Consider the following 12,778-nt stretch of genomic DNA (forward strand, 5'->3'; position numbering starts at 1 on the left):
AGAAAAAAGGAGCTTCTGTCTTTATCTCACCAGCACTGACTCTAAATGCTGTAAGACTTTTCTCTGAATTAAAGTCAAAGGCATGCTCAGGCCATAAAACATTGTAAATATGTACATAGTAGTTTATATAAAGAATTAGCCCAAAATATAAAGTCTGACCCATGCTTTAATTTCACTATGGGGCTTTAAAACACTAACACATTTTTTTTTTAAAGACTGAAAAGAATAAATATCAGTCGGGGGGGTGATGTTCTATTTGGGAAGTAAGCTTGAAGATAATCATCTCTAATCAAAAGGTGATAATCGAACTAAAAATCTTGAGAAAGTGTCAGTTCTCTCAGCACTTCATCAGATTTCCCAAACAGAAGCTAGGACAGAATCATAGAGCGTGAAGTATCAGGATAGTGGATAAGAGAGAAAAAGAAAGTAACTCATGCATGAAATCCCATTCTCATTCAATTGTTTTCATATGAATCCTAAAAATGCACATGTAAATACATAACATAAAGACTTATAAATATGCACTTTTGACAGTGCACATAAACAAAAAGGCACTGATGAAAAAGTTCTGGAGATGGGTGGTGGTGATGGTTACACAATGTGAATGTACATAATGTCCCTGAATAGTACACTTAAAATGGTTAAAATAGCAAAATATATATTTTACCATGACAGAGCCATTTAAAGCTTATAGATTTTTTAAAATGTTGAGATAAAATAGTATTATCAATATAACGCTTTCTCAGGTGGCGCTCAGATTATTTAGAAAAATCAACATATCATCACCACATGATACACCAAATAGCAATATCTAGTTATCCAACTCAGACTAGATTTTGAAATCGTTTAGGGAAAAATTCAAATACTTTAAAAGAATTTTAAATGTAAATTAAGTCATGAGATCAGTCAAGTTTATAATAAACTCAAGTTTATAATAATGTTTGTTTTCCTAAATGAAATAATTCTATTATCAATGCTCTGGAAATATTTAGCATCTCAATTTCATGCATCAAATAAAATACTACAATACCTCTTTAACATTTTATAGATTATAAGTGTTTTTCTAATGTATCATAAATATTAAGTGTAAAATACATATAATAATATAATATGCCAATATGACAAATATTTTAGTGTTTTATAAACATTAACTATAATAAGGATCAATGTTATTTAATGTTTTATAAATGTATCTACATTTCTGTTTTTTTAAAATATTTAATAATCATTGAGGCATATACATGAATGCATGCAAATTTTAAGTTACAGTAAACATTCTCTTAGGTAAGCCAAATAATTGCCAAATTAGCTAATTTTAAACTCAATTTGGGGCTTATTTCATAGAATGCATCAATTTATATTATTTATAAATAAACCTGCCATATTTATACCTTGGATAGAGGTGTTAGGAATGCTTGTCAAACAGCAATGTCAATGAAAACCTTTAAAAAAATGTTCTCATTCCAAACGAATACTAAATAGTTATATTTATCTCTTCATAAATACTTAGTCACCAGAAGTTTTGATAAGACTCTTCCTTTAGAAATTATTTTAAACTGGTTTCTACACTCAAATGTGGAAAATTTTAGGTAATATTAGTTTTTCATGCATTTTATTTAATAACAGCAAAAGGAATCATAAAAGGAAGCTATATGGGGGCTATTTCTGAGAAATTGCAATTATCCTTGAGTTTTGATTTATTCTTACCTACCACAAGGTGATAAATTTGACAAAAAGTCTTCTTAATGGTTTCTGTGCATGAAGAACTAGTTATCATTCTATTAATGAAGTGCCTCACCATCCACTCTTTTCCTGTCTAGTGGTCTGGGGCATTGTTAGTATCAAGACTTCTGTCTCCAGTGAAAATCAATGCTTCAAAAAATCTATTCCATAGTTCATGCCAGATTGTTTCACCTTCAGTTCTAAATAATAAGCATGATATAAAAATATAAATACACAATTAGAAAAGGCATATTATGAATATATATACTCTTCTGTAAAATGATACTTTCTGAAGGCATTAGAATTTATCTAAAGCTGATATTGAACAAGTAAAGTCAATGGGAGGGCAAGTAAACCCTTCATGTAATTGTTGTCTGTCCAGTATTAATTTGACCAAAGCAATTATATTCCGTACCCACGCTTTACGCTTCGATTCACCTTTGTGTGATTTTTATCTTGCTTTTTTAGTTAGGTATGGTCTCTGTCTATAGTTATTTTTCCAATATTAAATCTTTGATCCTGCTTCTGCCACATTTATTCTGAGTATATAAACTCATCTACTCTATATAATTAATCACTGAAACTCAGTAAGCATACCCTAATACTAAAAACCTCCCTCCTCACCAATCTCTAGACACCTTCCTTTCTTTTTCTCCCATCCTTTCTGTCTGTGAGAAGTGCTTCTCAGAGGCTGAAGTGATCTAGGAGACAGATATTGTCCTTACTTCTACTTCTGTTAGATTCCCAGTTATGGTAAAATTGGAAAATGTAACTGTATAAGAAAAAATAACCCATAATGTTCCCATTTGATAAAAGGATGTATAGTATCTTAGATAATCTCATTATTTGTCTATACAGTTGGCCTATTGCACAAACCTTCCTAATTCCTCTGGAGTTTTGTACCATCATAAACTTCATTGAAAACTTCCCCAAACTTTCTTATCAACAATTTTCCCTTTTTTCCACAAATATATGATTTTCCCAAAGCTAAACAACAATAGCCACCACAAAACTTCCTCAATACCTATATTGCCAAACATTTTCTTCTCCTGTCTTCACTGCCTACTTCTGGAAAATAACTTACATTTTAGGTTTAATCTCCCCATTACACACTCACTCTTAACATTTGACCCCGTGGCTTTTGATCTCTGATCCTACTTCCAAACCAAAAGAGCTTCTTTGTCCTGAACCTTTCTGTATTTTCTTCAGCACTGAAGTTCCCTTCTTAAAGGACTAATGTTGTCCTTACTACAATCTATTCCTTTTCAAGTTTACAAAAGGGAGCAGCTCCCAGCCTTGTTCCGTTCATTTTTGATGGTTTCTGGCCCCCTGTTGCCTTGATGAAAAGGGTGAGAAGTGAGGACAGACAGAATGGCAGGTTTAGTTGACAGAAAATTTGCTGGTTCTTTATTTTCACTTAATTGACCTTATGTTTCCAAGCAACATCCATCCATGGTTAATTATTAACTAACCTATATCTAATTGGTATTCCAGTTCCCACACACTTCTGAGGAAGTATAAATTTTGAAATGTTTAATCCATTTGCATGTATAGTGTCGGAAACGAATACCCTTCAAATCAATGTAGCTCTTTAAAGATCTATTTACAAATTTTAAAAGTAACTTATTAGTCCAGTATGTTAACAGTTTATTCCATTACTTTAAACCGATGTGATAAACAGTATTGAATTTAATATGCAACATGTTATGTATTATATAAGAGTTGATAAAACAACTGTCGTTATGGAGTTTCTGCTTTAACTGTGACACTGAGCTTTGATAACTGGTCAGCATGACTGCAGCTCCTTAAAAACTATCTTCACTCAAAAACAGATTCTCTAGAAACAGAGGGATCTCGTTTCATTTTAAAGGGAATAGAAAATCGTCCTGCATGTTTTCCTGCCCTTCCTATACTTTCCATAGATTCCATAGATTTGAAAACTGGAATTTCAATGGTTTGACTTAAAAACGAGACTGGCTTCAAAATCATAGACCAGAAGAATTAATGATCTTGGGGTTTCAAGTTTGTCAGCCCTCTTCTTTCCCCTACTAGAAGCATAAGTTTATATTTTTCCAAAGTCACCATCCATAACCCCATCTATAAAGATAGCAATAGAAACTCCATAATCTTGGGTTGATTAGGCCCAAAATGGAATATAATTGAAACCAACCAAGAAAAACTGAAATAAAAAGCTATTTTAGCTAGAAGAAACAAAAAAAAAAAACCAAATATTCCTAGACTTTGGAAAATTTAACTCATACAAAGAATTCCTAAGAAATTTGGACTTGGCATATATGTGTAAAAAGGTTTATATTTATACTAAATTCAATCTGAAAGAAATAGCTCTGCAGCAGCAAGGTAAGATCCTATCTTCCTTTGCTAGATGGGGAGCGCATTGAATCTTTATTGCAGTGTTAGAATGGGAAAGGGAGGTGATAATGTTGTCTCTAATAAAAAATTTACCTGTCTTGGGATCAATAGAGAAATAAGGCTGTCCCTGAAGAATGCTGTAAACGACTCTGGCACTGTTTCCATAGGTTGGGTCATCTGCATCCGTGGCCTTGACCTGGAGCACATAAGCACCTGGAAAATAAGACCATATGATTCTAGCATCTTTGTTTTATAGAGCTCAAGGTCATGTCTTTTATCTTCTGGACTCCATTTTCCTTTGGAATATGGCATTCCTTAATTCAGTGAGTATATGAAGTCACCGAGAATAACTGAACTATTATAACCAAAATGTTGAGCAACAATATTAGCTGTTATACAAGTGATACCTCTTTTAAATATCTATTTTTAAAGCTGTGTCCATTTCCAGTAGCTAGGTCATTGACCTGAAAGTCATCACAATAGATTTATTGATTTGTACACCAAAGAAAACATGACACCGCTTGCATTAGCTCATCTGCTTACTGTAGATGCTTTAATTGCATGATTAGGATATCAATAGAAGAGCTAAAAGGTTTAAAGGCTTACTGAACTTTAGAAGGTGTAAGTAATTTGCAATTGCAGCTTAGAAATCAACAATTACGTACTCATTTAGGAAGCCTTTAATTAGGACAGAATATTTGAGAAAATGAGGAACCGAAAATAATTGCAATTCTAGCTAGAGAAGCACCTTTATGCCTCAAGACTGAATTATTCTGTGTTCACTGACATAGGAAAACTTTAAAGACAATCCAAATTATCTGTAGCTTTTCTTATCTCTTGACACTTGGCCATATTATTTATGTACTAAGAGAAGTTGACGGGAGATTTTTTTTTTTTTTTTTTTTTTTTTTTGCGGTACGCGGGCGTCTCACTGTTGTGGCCTCTCCCGTTGCGGAGCACAGGCTCCGGACGCGCAGACTCAGCGGCCATGGCTCACCAGCCTAGCCGCTCCGCGGCACGTGGGATCCTCCCGGACCGGGGCACGAACCCGTATCCCCTGCATCGGCAGGCGGACTCTCAACCACTACGCCACCAGGGAAGCCCAACGGGAGATTTTTTTCAGCAGTTTTGTCTTACATATTCATAGTCATAGTTAAGTCTTCCTCTAAGAACTTTTTAAATGAGTATCTCTTCTTAATGTCCATTCAGTGTTACTATTCTGAATTGAGAACAAAGTAGAATCAAAATTATCAAACTCAGTATAAATAAAATAATATGCTGCTGATGAAGGAAGGAAATGCCTACTGAGCATAAAGGGAGTGAAATGCGCATCCAAAGTTACATAGTGGACAGAACACGCTTCATCGCTTGGAGGCATTCAATGTAACTGTCAGTTTGGGGAATGCAAGATTGCTCCATTTTACTCACTCAGGCTTTTTTCTTAAGACAGTGCCAACCAGGAACAAACTTAATCTTAAAGGTTTGCTCTAAAAGCTAAGAGAATGAACCATCTCTTCACCTCTACTTTTTTGTTACATGAAGTGTTAGAATGCTGAAAAAGTAAGAAATCGTAACTTTCAGTAGACATTCAATGCCAAATGCTTTATCTTAAGATGTTTTGGTGACTCCTAGTTATATCAACAGATAAAGCATATGTTTTATTACAACAGTCTTTCCCAGGAGAAGACACTACTAGAAGGAAAGTAGGGAAACTTTTTTTTTTTTTGGCCTCACGGCTTGCGAGATCTTAGTTTCCTGACCAAGGACTGAACCTATGTCCCCTGCAGTGGATACTCAGAGCCTTAACCACTGAGCTACCAGGGAATTCCCGAAAGTAGGCAAACATTTCTAAGCTGTGAAGAATGATAACTGATATTATTCAACATCATCCATCATCAACATTTTCATCATCATCAACAGCAATATTTGCAGCATCTCTAATAATTATTGGACAAAAAAGCATTGGTAGGCATTGGGGATCTATATTAAGGATTTATCAAATGTATGTCCTCCTTAATGATGTAAGAATGAACAGTTGCAAGAGTCAATTCCCCTCTTCCCTCCTCTCTTCTAGGTAATGATTTTTCCCCCCAGAAAAATCACTTACCTAGAACTTCATTATCACTTCATCACACATGTATTATACAGGTAAAGTCTACAAATATTGAATAATGCCCAATTCTAGGTATAAATATTGCAGTTGAAAAGCAGTGGGTTGTTTTACTCTGAGGATATATTTGAAGAAAAAAGTATTATATCTTCTAGAAAGTATGTAGTAACAAATTTAATAAACTTCTATCTAATGGTCACCATATGTTCAATGCAGAATACATTTTTGCTAAGTATATAGAAAAAATATTTTCCAAATGTATATTATATTCTTTATGTTAATAATTTTAAGCTCAAATGTTAAAGGAGTGAATTAAGAAGTATTCCCATAAGTTATAGAAACAGCAAATAGGCATCATTCAATTCCACTTTTGTCCAACTCAAAAGGATCACGGGATAGCAAGAATATCTTGTTTCATCCATGGTAATATCCATGATATTAAAAAATTATATACACTAAGTTACAGTGGTGAATAACTTTAGTGAAAAAGCAGTTTCTGATGTAAGTTATTTAAGAGTTTTTGAGCTACCTCTATATGAGTTTATAAGAACACAATTAAACAGCATTATATCAGCTTGTTTTGTTTACTGGTCCACAGCTTTCACCAAACTAATGCAAAAGAGAGACTTCATACTCCCTTCATTAAGAAGATGCAACTAATTGTCTGGAGCACATACATCTCCAAAGACTACCTTGGTCAGTGCTTGTGTAGCACACCAGTTCCTGACACTATTAAACACTAAATACCCAAGAGGTAGGAGTGGGAGGTTGTGGTTGGAGCATGTTTGATATGAAACAAGGAAATAATACAGTCAGTGAGATCCACAGAAACTGGAGTAGTCTTCTCCGTAGCCATCATCCTGGAGTTTATTCTATCACTGAAACCCAGGATGACAATGTAACCACTCTAAATGTTGAAGTTCAGAGAGTTTTAATTATCTCTCCTCCCTAAGTTCTATTCCATGCACATGATGAGGGTTCTGGAGCCTAGAGAAAGTAAGCCAGCTTTCTTTCATAATGCAACTACACATGGCCTACTTCTGTTTGCTCATGCAAGATGTGATATACTTTATTTGATTTCATTAAGATTAATATTCTCAATGGGGATGAATTTTAGAAATAATGACACAATGTCTGCATTTCACAATGAAAGAATTGAAGCCCAATGATGTTAAAATCATTCTTATTGATACTGAAAGTCATTCTCATACGAAATAGTAGACAGGTGGTAATAGAACTGAGCCCAACTATCTCATGATTTCAGCTAAAGTAGGCATTGATCTGTTGATTCATTCATTCTTCCTTCAGTCAAGAAATGTTCAGTGGTCCACACCATGCACCAGGTACTATCCTCAACATACAATAAAAAATAATATGCTACTTAATTATTTTCTGTCAAACACCACTTCCAGCATGACAGCTTTATATTCTATGTATTTTTTTGCATTTAAGGTATTAAATAAACAAATTTACTAGAAATACATTGAAAACATAATTGGATTCTGTTGAATTTATGACCTCTTCATTTTTTAAAACTTCTCAGATGTATAAGGACATTCTATAAATTGAATATGTCCTTTGCTTTTTGTCTTTGCCCTGCCACTGTCTCAACTGGTTTGAATCTTCACTCTCACAACTGCAAGGCTCCAGAACATTCTAACTGCTTCCTCTTCCAGCTCCTTTTACACAGGAGCATCAGAGTAATTTTCCTATAACCTGAGATTGATTAAGTTACTCTCATTCATTTAAAAAAATGTTAGAATTAAAAAAGAAAAAAAAAACTTAGAATGGATTTTTATTCCTAATGAAAGAGCATTATCTAAACTCACTGACATGCTATGACTAGCATGACATGAATGGGTTTCGATATCCCTCCCAGATTAATTTCCAGCTGTGCTGCCAGGGACCCCATGCAGTCACTGTACATACTTATTTACTGTTTATTTGAGGCTCTTTCACACCTCTGTGCTCTTGCCCAGGTGATCCTGCTGCCTGAAGGACGTTGACTTCCACCATCTGGAGAAATCCGACTCACTCCTGATGTCCCAGTTCTACTGTCACCTCTGTGAGTCCTTCTTTTTCTGCTCCCAAGCACAGATAGTTTGTCCACTCCTGTGCACTCCCAATAGCCTTAGTACATTTTGATTTTTTTAAACTCTACGCATCATTTGTTCTTCTCATGGAATACAGAGTCTTTTACATCAGAAGCCCTTCCATATTCATTCTTTGTACATCTAATGTCTGTCATGAATTACATCCCAAATAAATGTTTATTGGTGAATCCTTGTAATACTCCTAAATACACACAAAAGACACAAATGCAATACACAATACTTGAAATGGGCAACCTGGAACCTAGTTATGGCCTTTAGAGTTTTTTTAACACTAAATTGAGAGCTTAACTTGTCTTGAATTTGTAATGCACATCTCTGTTCTCATTTAAGAAAGCAGAACCCGAAATGAGTGACATTACATTTAAAAAATCACATGAACAAGATTTAGCCACAAGTTGGAACACAAATCTGATGAAAGTCAATATACATTTATTTGCTGAATTATGTTAACCCTTCTCAGGATTGATGCGTAAACAGGAAAAGAAATAAAAATATAATGCAACATATTTTCTCTTTGCTTCTGCCTTATGTATACACTGCATTATAATCGTGAAATAATACAGAGCTAAAAAGGTATAGAATTATAAATATAATACACTTTCTTTCCAAATAAGATTGGAAAATAAATGTACATTTTATCCCATAAAGAAGACATTAAGCAGCAGAGAACTGTAAAGCAGAGAGGGTTTCAGAAATGAGTCAGATAGAGGGAAGCAATTGAGGGCGTGTGCACACATATGACATACTTTACAGGCCTAGGTTACTATAAGACATTGAAACTATAACTATATAGACTTTACACAGTAAAATTAAACATACATGCACAGCAGGTGAGCTTACTCTTTAAGGGAACTGAGTCTTTATCAATTTTACATTAGATTTCACTGCACTGCTTATGAACACTTGTCTCTTAGCTTCCTTCTGTTGATTCTCTCTATATTTGTAAAGTTGTAAATGGCTCCTCTGTCCTCTTTATCTTCAACCAGGGCTGCATATAAGACATTTACAAGGATTATTAAGGATACCAATTCCTGGGCCCTCATCAGAAAGTCTAATTTAATTATTCTTGGGTGGACCAGGTATCAGAAACACTTAAAAATCTCTGCAGATAAGTCTGACAAGTAGCCATCATTGAGAAGTCCAGTCCTACACACCTTCCCTAGGAGATTCCTTCAATTAGGAGAGGCTACATTGCTTGCCATTGTGTTTACCATCTTTGCCTCTGGAACCTTAATACCTAGGTTTGAATCCTAGATCAACCACTAGCAAACTGTGAGACCTCAAGCAAATTACTTAACATCTCTGTTTTAGTTTCCTCATACCAAAAAAGAAAAAAAGAAAAAAGAGTACTCGTTTTATAGAAGTATTTAATCAGCTAATATTTATAAAGAAATTATAATAGTTTCCCACACAATATGTGCTATTTGAGTATATGTAAAATAAAATAAATACATATATACTCACTTTTTGTTCTCCTGCATCACACAGAGGGTGACAACTCCCAAACATATACACTAGTATGATTCCTGTCTTTAAGTCCCATACCTTAATATTTGAATATTATTTGAATATTGAATACTAATCTGGATTTTATCTCCTGTATGTTAGAAAAATGTGATTTTGAGATGTGTGTTTAAAATATATTAAAATGTAAACAGGTGGACTCTGACGATATTGGGTCACTTTATTAGAGACACAAGAATGAAGAGTTTGCATACTTATTAAACCTGCCTGAAGTAATCAGAAATTTTAAGGATCAAAAAAGACATATGCCAAAAAAATCCTCCAGGACAGAAGTTATGCTCCCTTGACCTGTACTTCTAGGATCAGAGCAGGCAATTTGGTTTCCTCTGCCACCAACTCTGACTCTGCTCAGCCTGGCCTCAGAGTATCCCCTGGCACATGTAATGCTGTGACATCAACTTGTGATTTGTTATTCAGTCCAATGATCCAGAAGCACTCTAAGGTTATAAAACTTTCTTCCCAGATATGTTCTAAATATTTTAGATTATACATATTTACACCTTGTGATTCAAATGTACTTTGATGGATAAGTGAATCCATTTTAATGAGCACTTTATCTCTCTGTTGTGTGCCAAGAATTCTATACCACGAACACCAATACAAACCCTAATGTCTGCTCCCAGCAACACATAACTGAACTCTGGCTTCTAGTGATGGTACAATGTTGTCTCCTTTGTACTTAATGTAATTTAGAAATTATTTTCACAGAAGTTGTCATTGGGAAATTCCATAGAAATCATGAAAAAATGTATGAGCTTGGAATTCATTCACTCAATGGCTCTCAGCTATAATTCAGTAAGGTTTGTATTTTTGCTGTGTAGCTTTATATTCTTAAAAGATAAAGAAATTACTTCTGATTCAAATGCATTTAGCCAAGGTACTAAGGACCAGTTAATTAGAATTTATTTAAAACACACCTAACACACCTGAAATTATTTGTTTTTATTTGATTGGATGATTCTGCCATGTTAAGGGTAAGAGAGATCTATGTATATATGCATATATGTATGTATGTATCTACTCTATTATCTGTATCTATCTTCCTAACCACTTATCACTTTATCTAGTTTTAGTAAAAGGAAAAATGCAAACTGTGTATGTATGTAGGTATATACGTATATGTGTGTACGTGTGTGTATACACCAGAAGTCAGAAGTATTGAAACCTAGAACCAGTTCTGCGATTAAATAGATAAATGATCCTTTGCAAATTATTTCACTTCTGTAAGGATAGTACTGTAATTGTAGTGGATAATGTAGTAATCTCCCAGAAAAAAATTAATCCCACCTAATGGTAGGAACTGTTCATATACATATTCATATATCACTCTCTCCCTCACACTTCAGTATACTTTACAAGGAACTTGACTTCCATGGATGCATTTGGCTCAAGTCTAAACTAACAAACATGAACCTTTTTTTCTGGCTAATAATGATTGGTTCAGGAATGTAAATATAACCCATTTCAAGCCAATAAAACCAGAGGAGATATTTAATAGGACCTTCTAAGAAATGCTCTCTTTTTCTTTTTCTCTGCACTCTGGTGCACAAACGTCTGGCTGTAGTTATTTCAACATTTGGGGGAAACATGACTGGAGACAGACACACACAAGAGGCCACACACACTTGGGAATTCCAGGAAAGGTGATGGGGAGTCTTGACCCAACCTGCCTGAAGCTCAACCTATAAGCATTTTGATGATTCGAGACCATACATCCCTTTTTGTATGAGATTGTATACTTGGCGATGGATTGGGGTCTTCTATTACTTCCGAATTAACAAAATTTTGGCAAGTCACTTAAACACTCTAAGCCTCTGTTGTTTCAAATTAAAAATGGGAGTACAAGTAGTAGGGTCCTCGTAGAACTCGTTCATGAGTTAATGCATGTAAGTTGCTTTGCATAGTAAATGGCACATAGGGCGCCCACATCAAAATGATTGTTAAAATTCTTCAACTTTATGATGATGGGCTACGATTTCCTTGTTTCCTTCTAATTCCAGTAACTCTTTCTGCAAATTGAAACAGAAACCAATCTTACCTCTTTTTTAAAATAACTTTTCCGTTATTGCAGGTTAGTCTTTTGGTTACAGGGCTTTGAACGTATCACGGCTCTGTCCAAATCCTTCGGTGGTATGTTATGAATCACTACACACAGTCTGAACTCTTTCAAAACCGTTCATAGTCTGATATCCGCCTGTTTTTTTCATTCTAAACCTCAACTCCTCAGTTTCTCCAAATCTCCCTTCCGGGAAATATGTTTTATCCACTGTTCCACAAAAATTAGAGCTCTGTCAATTCATTTTTGGGTAAGAACTCTGAGCCTCTCAACCAAGAATTGGAAACATTTGAATTCCATAAAGAGTTTGCAAAGTGTACATTAAACAATATATGTAAATCACCCCCTTCTGATTTCTTCCACTATTGCCTGCTTCCCAGCCACTTCTCATAATCCAGTCTACCACTGGGTGTACTACAGACAAACTCATTCATTGTTTCACTTCCACAGAATACTTCCACTGTCTCCTTCCCTTAGTTGAAATCTTGCTTTCTCCTGAGCCTAGTACTGCCTATTAGCACATTTTAGGCCCACAACTGCCTTCCTTCAGCTTTTCAGTACTGCTTCTGATTAACTGATCTTTTCTACCACCAGTGAAAGAGGCTCCTCATGTCTACTTGTCTTCTTTAGGGGCATTTAAATTGGTTGATGCAAATCTCTTTCTTCAGGTTGCTTCCAACTGTGGTTGGCTTCCTCAGCATCATTTATTCTTGGCTCTCTTCTTTCTTCCTTGATCACCATTTCTCAGTCTTCTTTACACACCCTTTTCCTCTCCCTGCCCTTTAAAGGTTCATGCACCCCAAGTTTTGTCTCTCATCCTATATGCATAACTCTACAGTATCACTCATATTTGCCTCTAGGTGCTAGTGACTGAACCATCAT

At 34.9% G+C, this 12,778-nt stretch overlaps 1 protein-coding gene across 2 annotated transcripts in view; it reads right to left on the reverse strand.

The window, feature by feature from the left end:
* CDH12 (cadherin 12) overlaps positions 1-12,778 on the reverse strand; it is a 280,630-nt gene that overhangs the window by 87,239 nt on the left and 180,613 nt on the right. Inside the window, exon 3 of one of the 2 annotated variants that reach the window (XM_019951034.3) lies at positions 4,186-4,305. The exons of the other annotated variant lie outside the window; for it this stretch is intronic. Within the exon in view, the coding sequence (XP_019806593.1) occupies positions 4,186-4,305 (120 nt within the window). The remainder of the gene's footprint in view (positions 1-4,185; positions 4,306-12,778) is intronic. 2 annotated transcript variants of the gene reach the window in all.

This window comes from Tursiops truncatus, chromosome 3, assembly GCF_011762595.2.
Source record: "Tursiops truncatus isolate mTurTru1 chromosome 3, mTurTru1.mat.Y, whole genome shotgun sequence".
Classification (NCBI taxonomy): Eukaryota; Metazoa; Chordata; class Mammalia; order Artiodactyla; family Delphinidae; genus Tursiops; species Tursiops truncatus.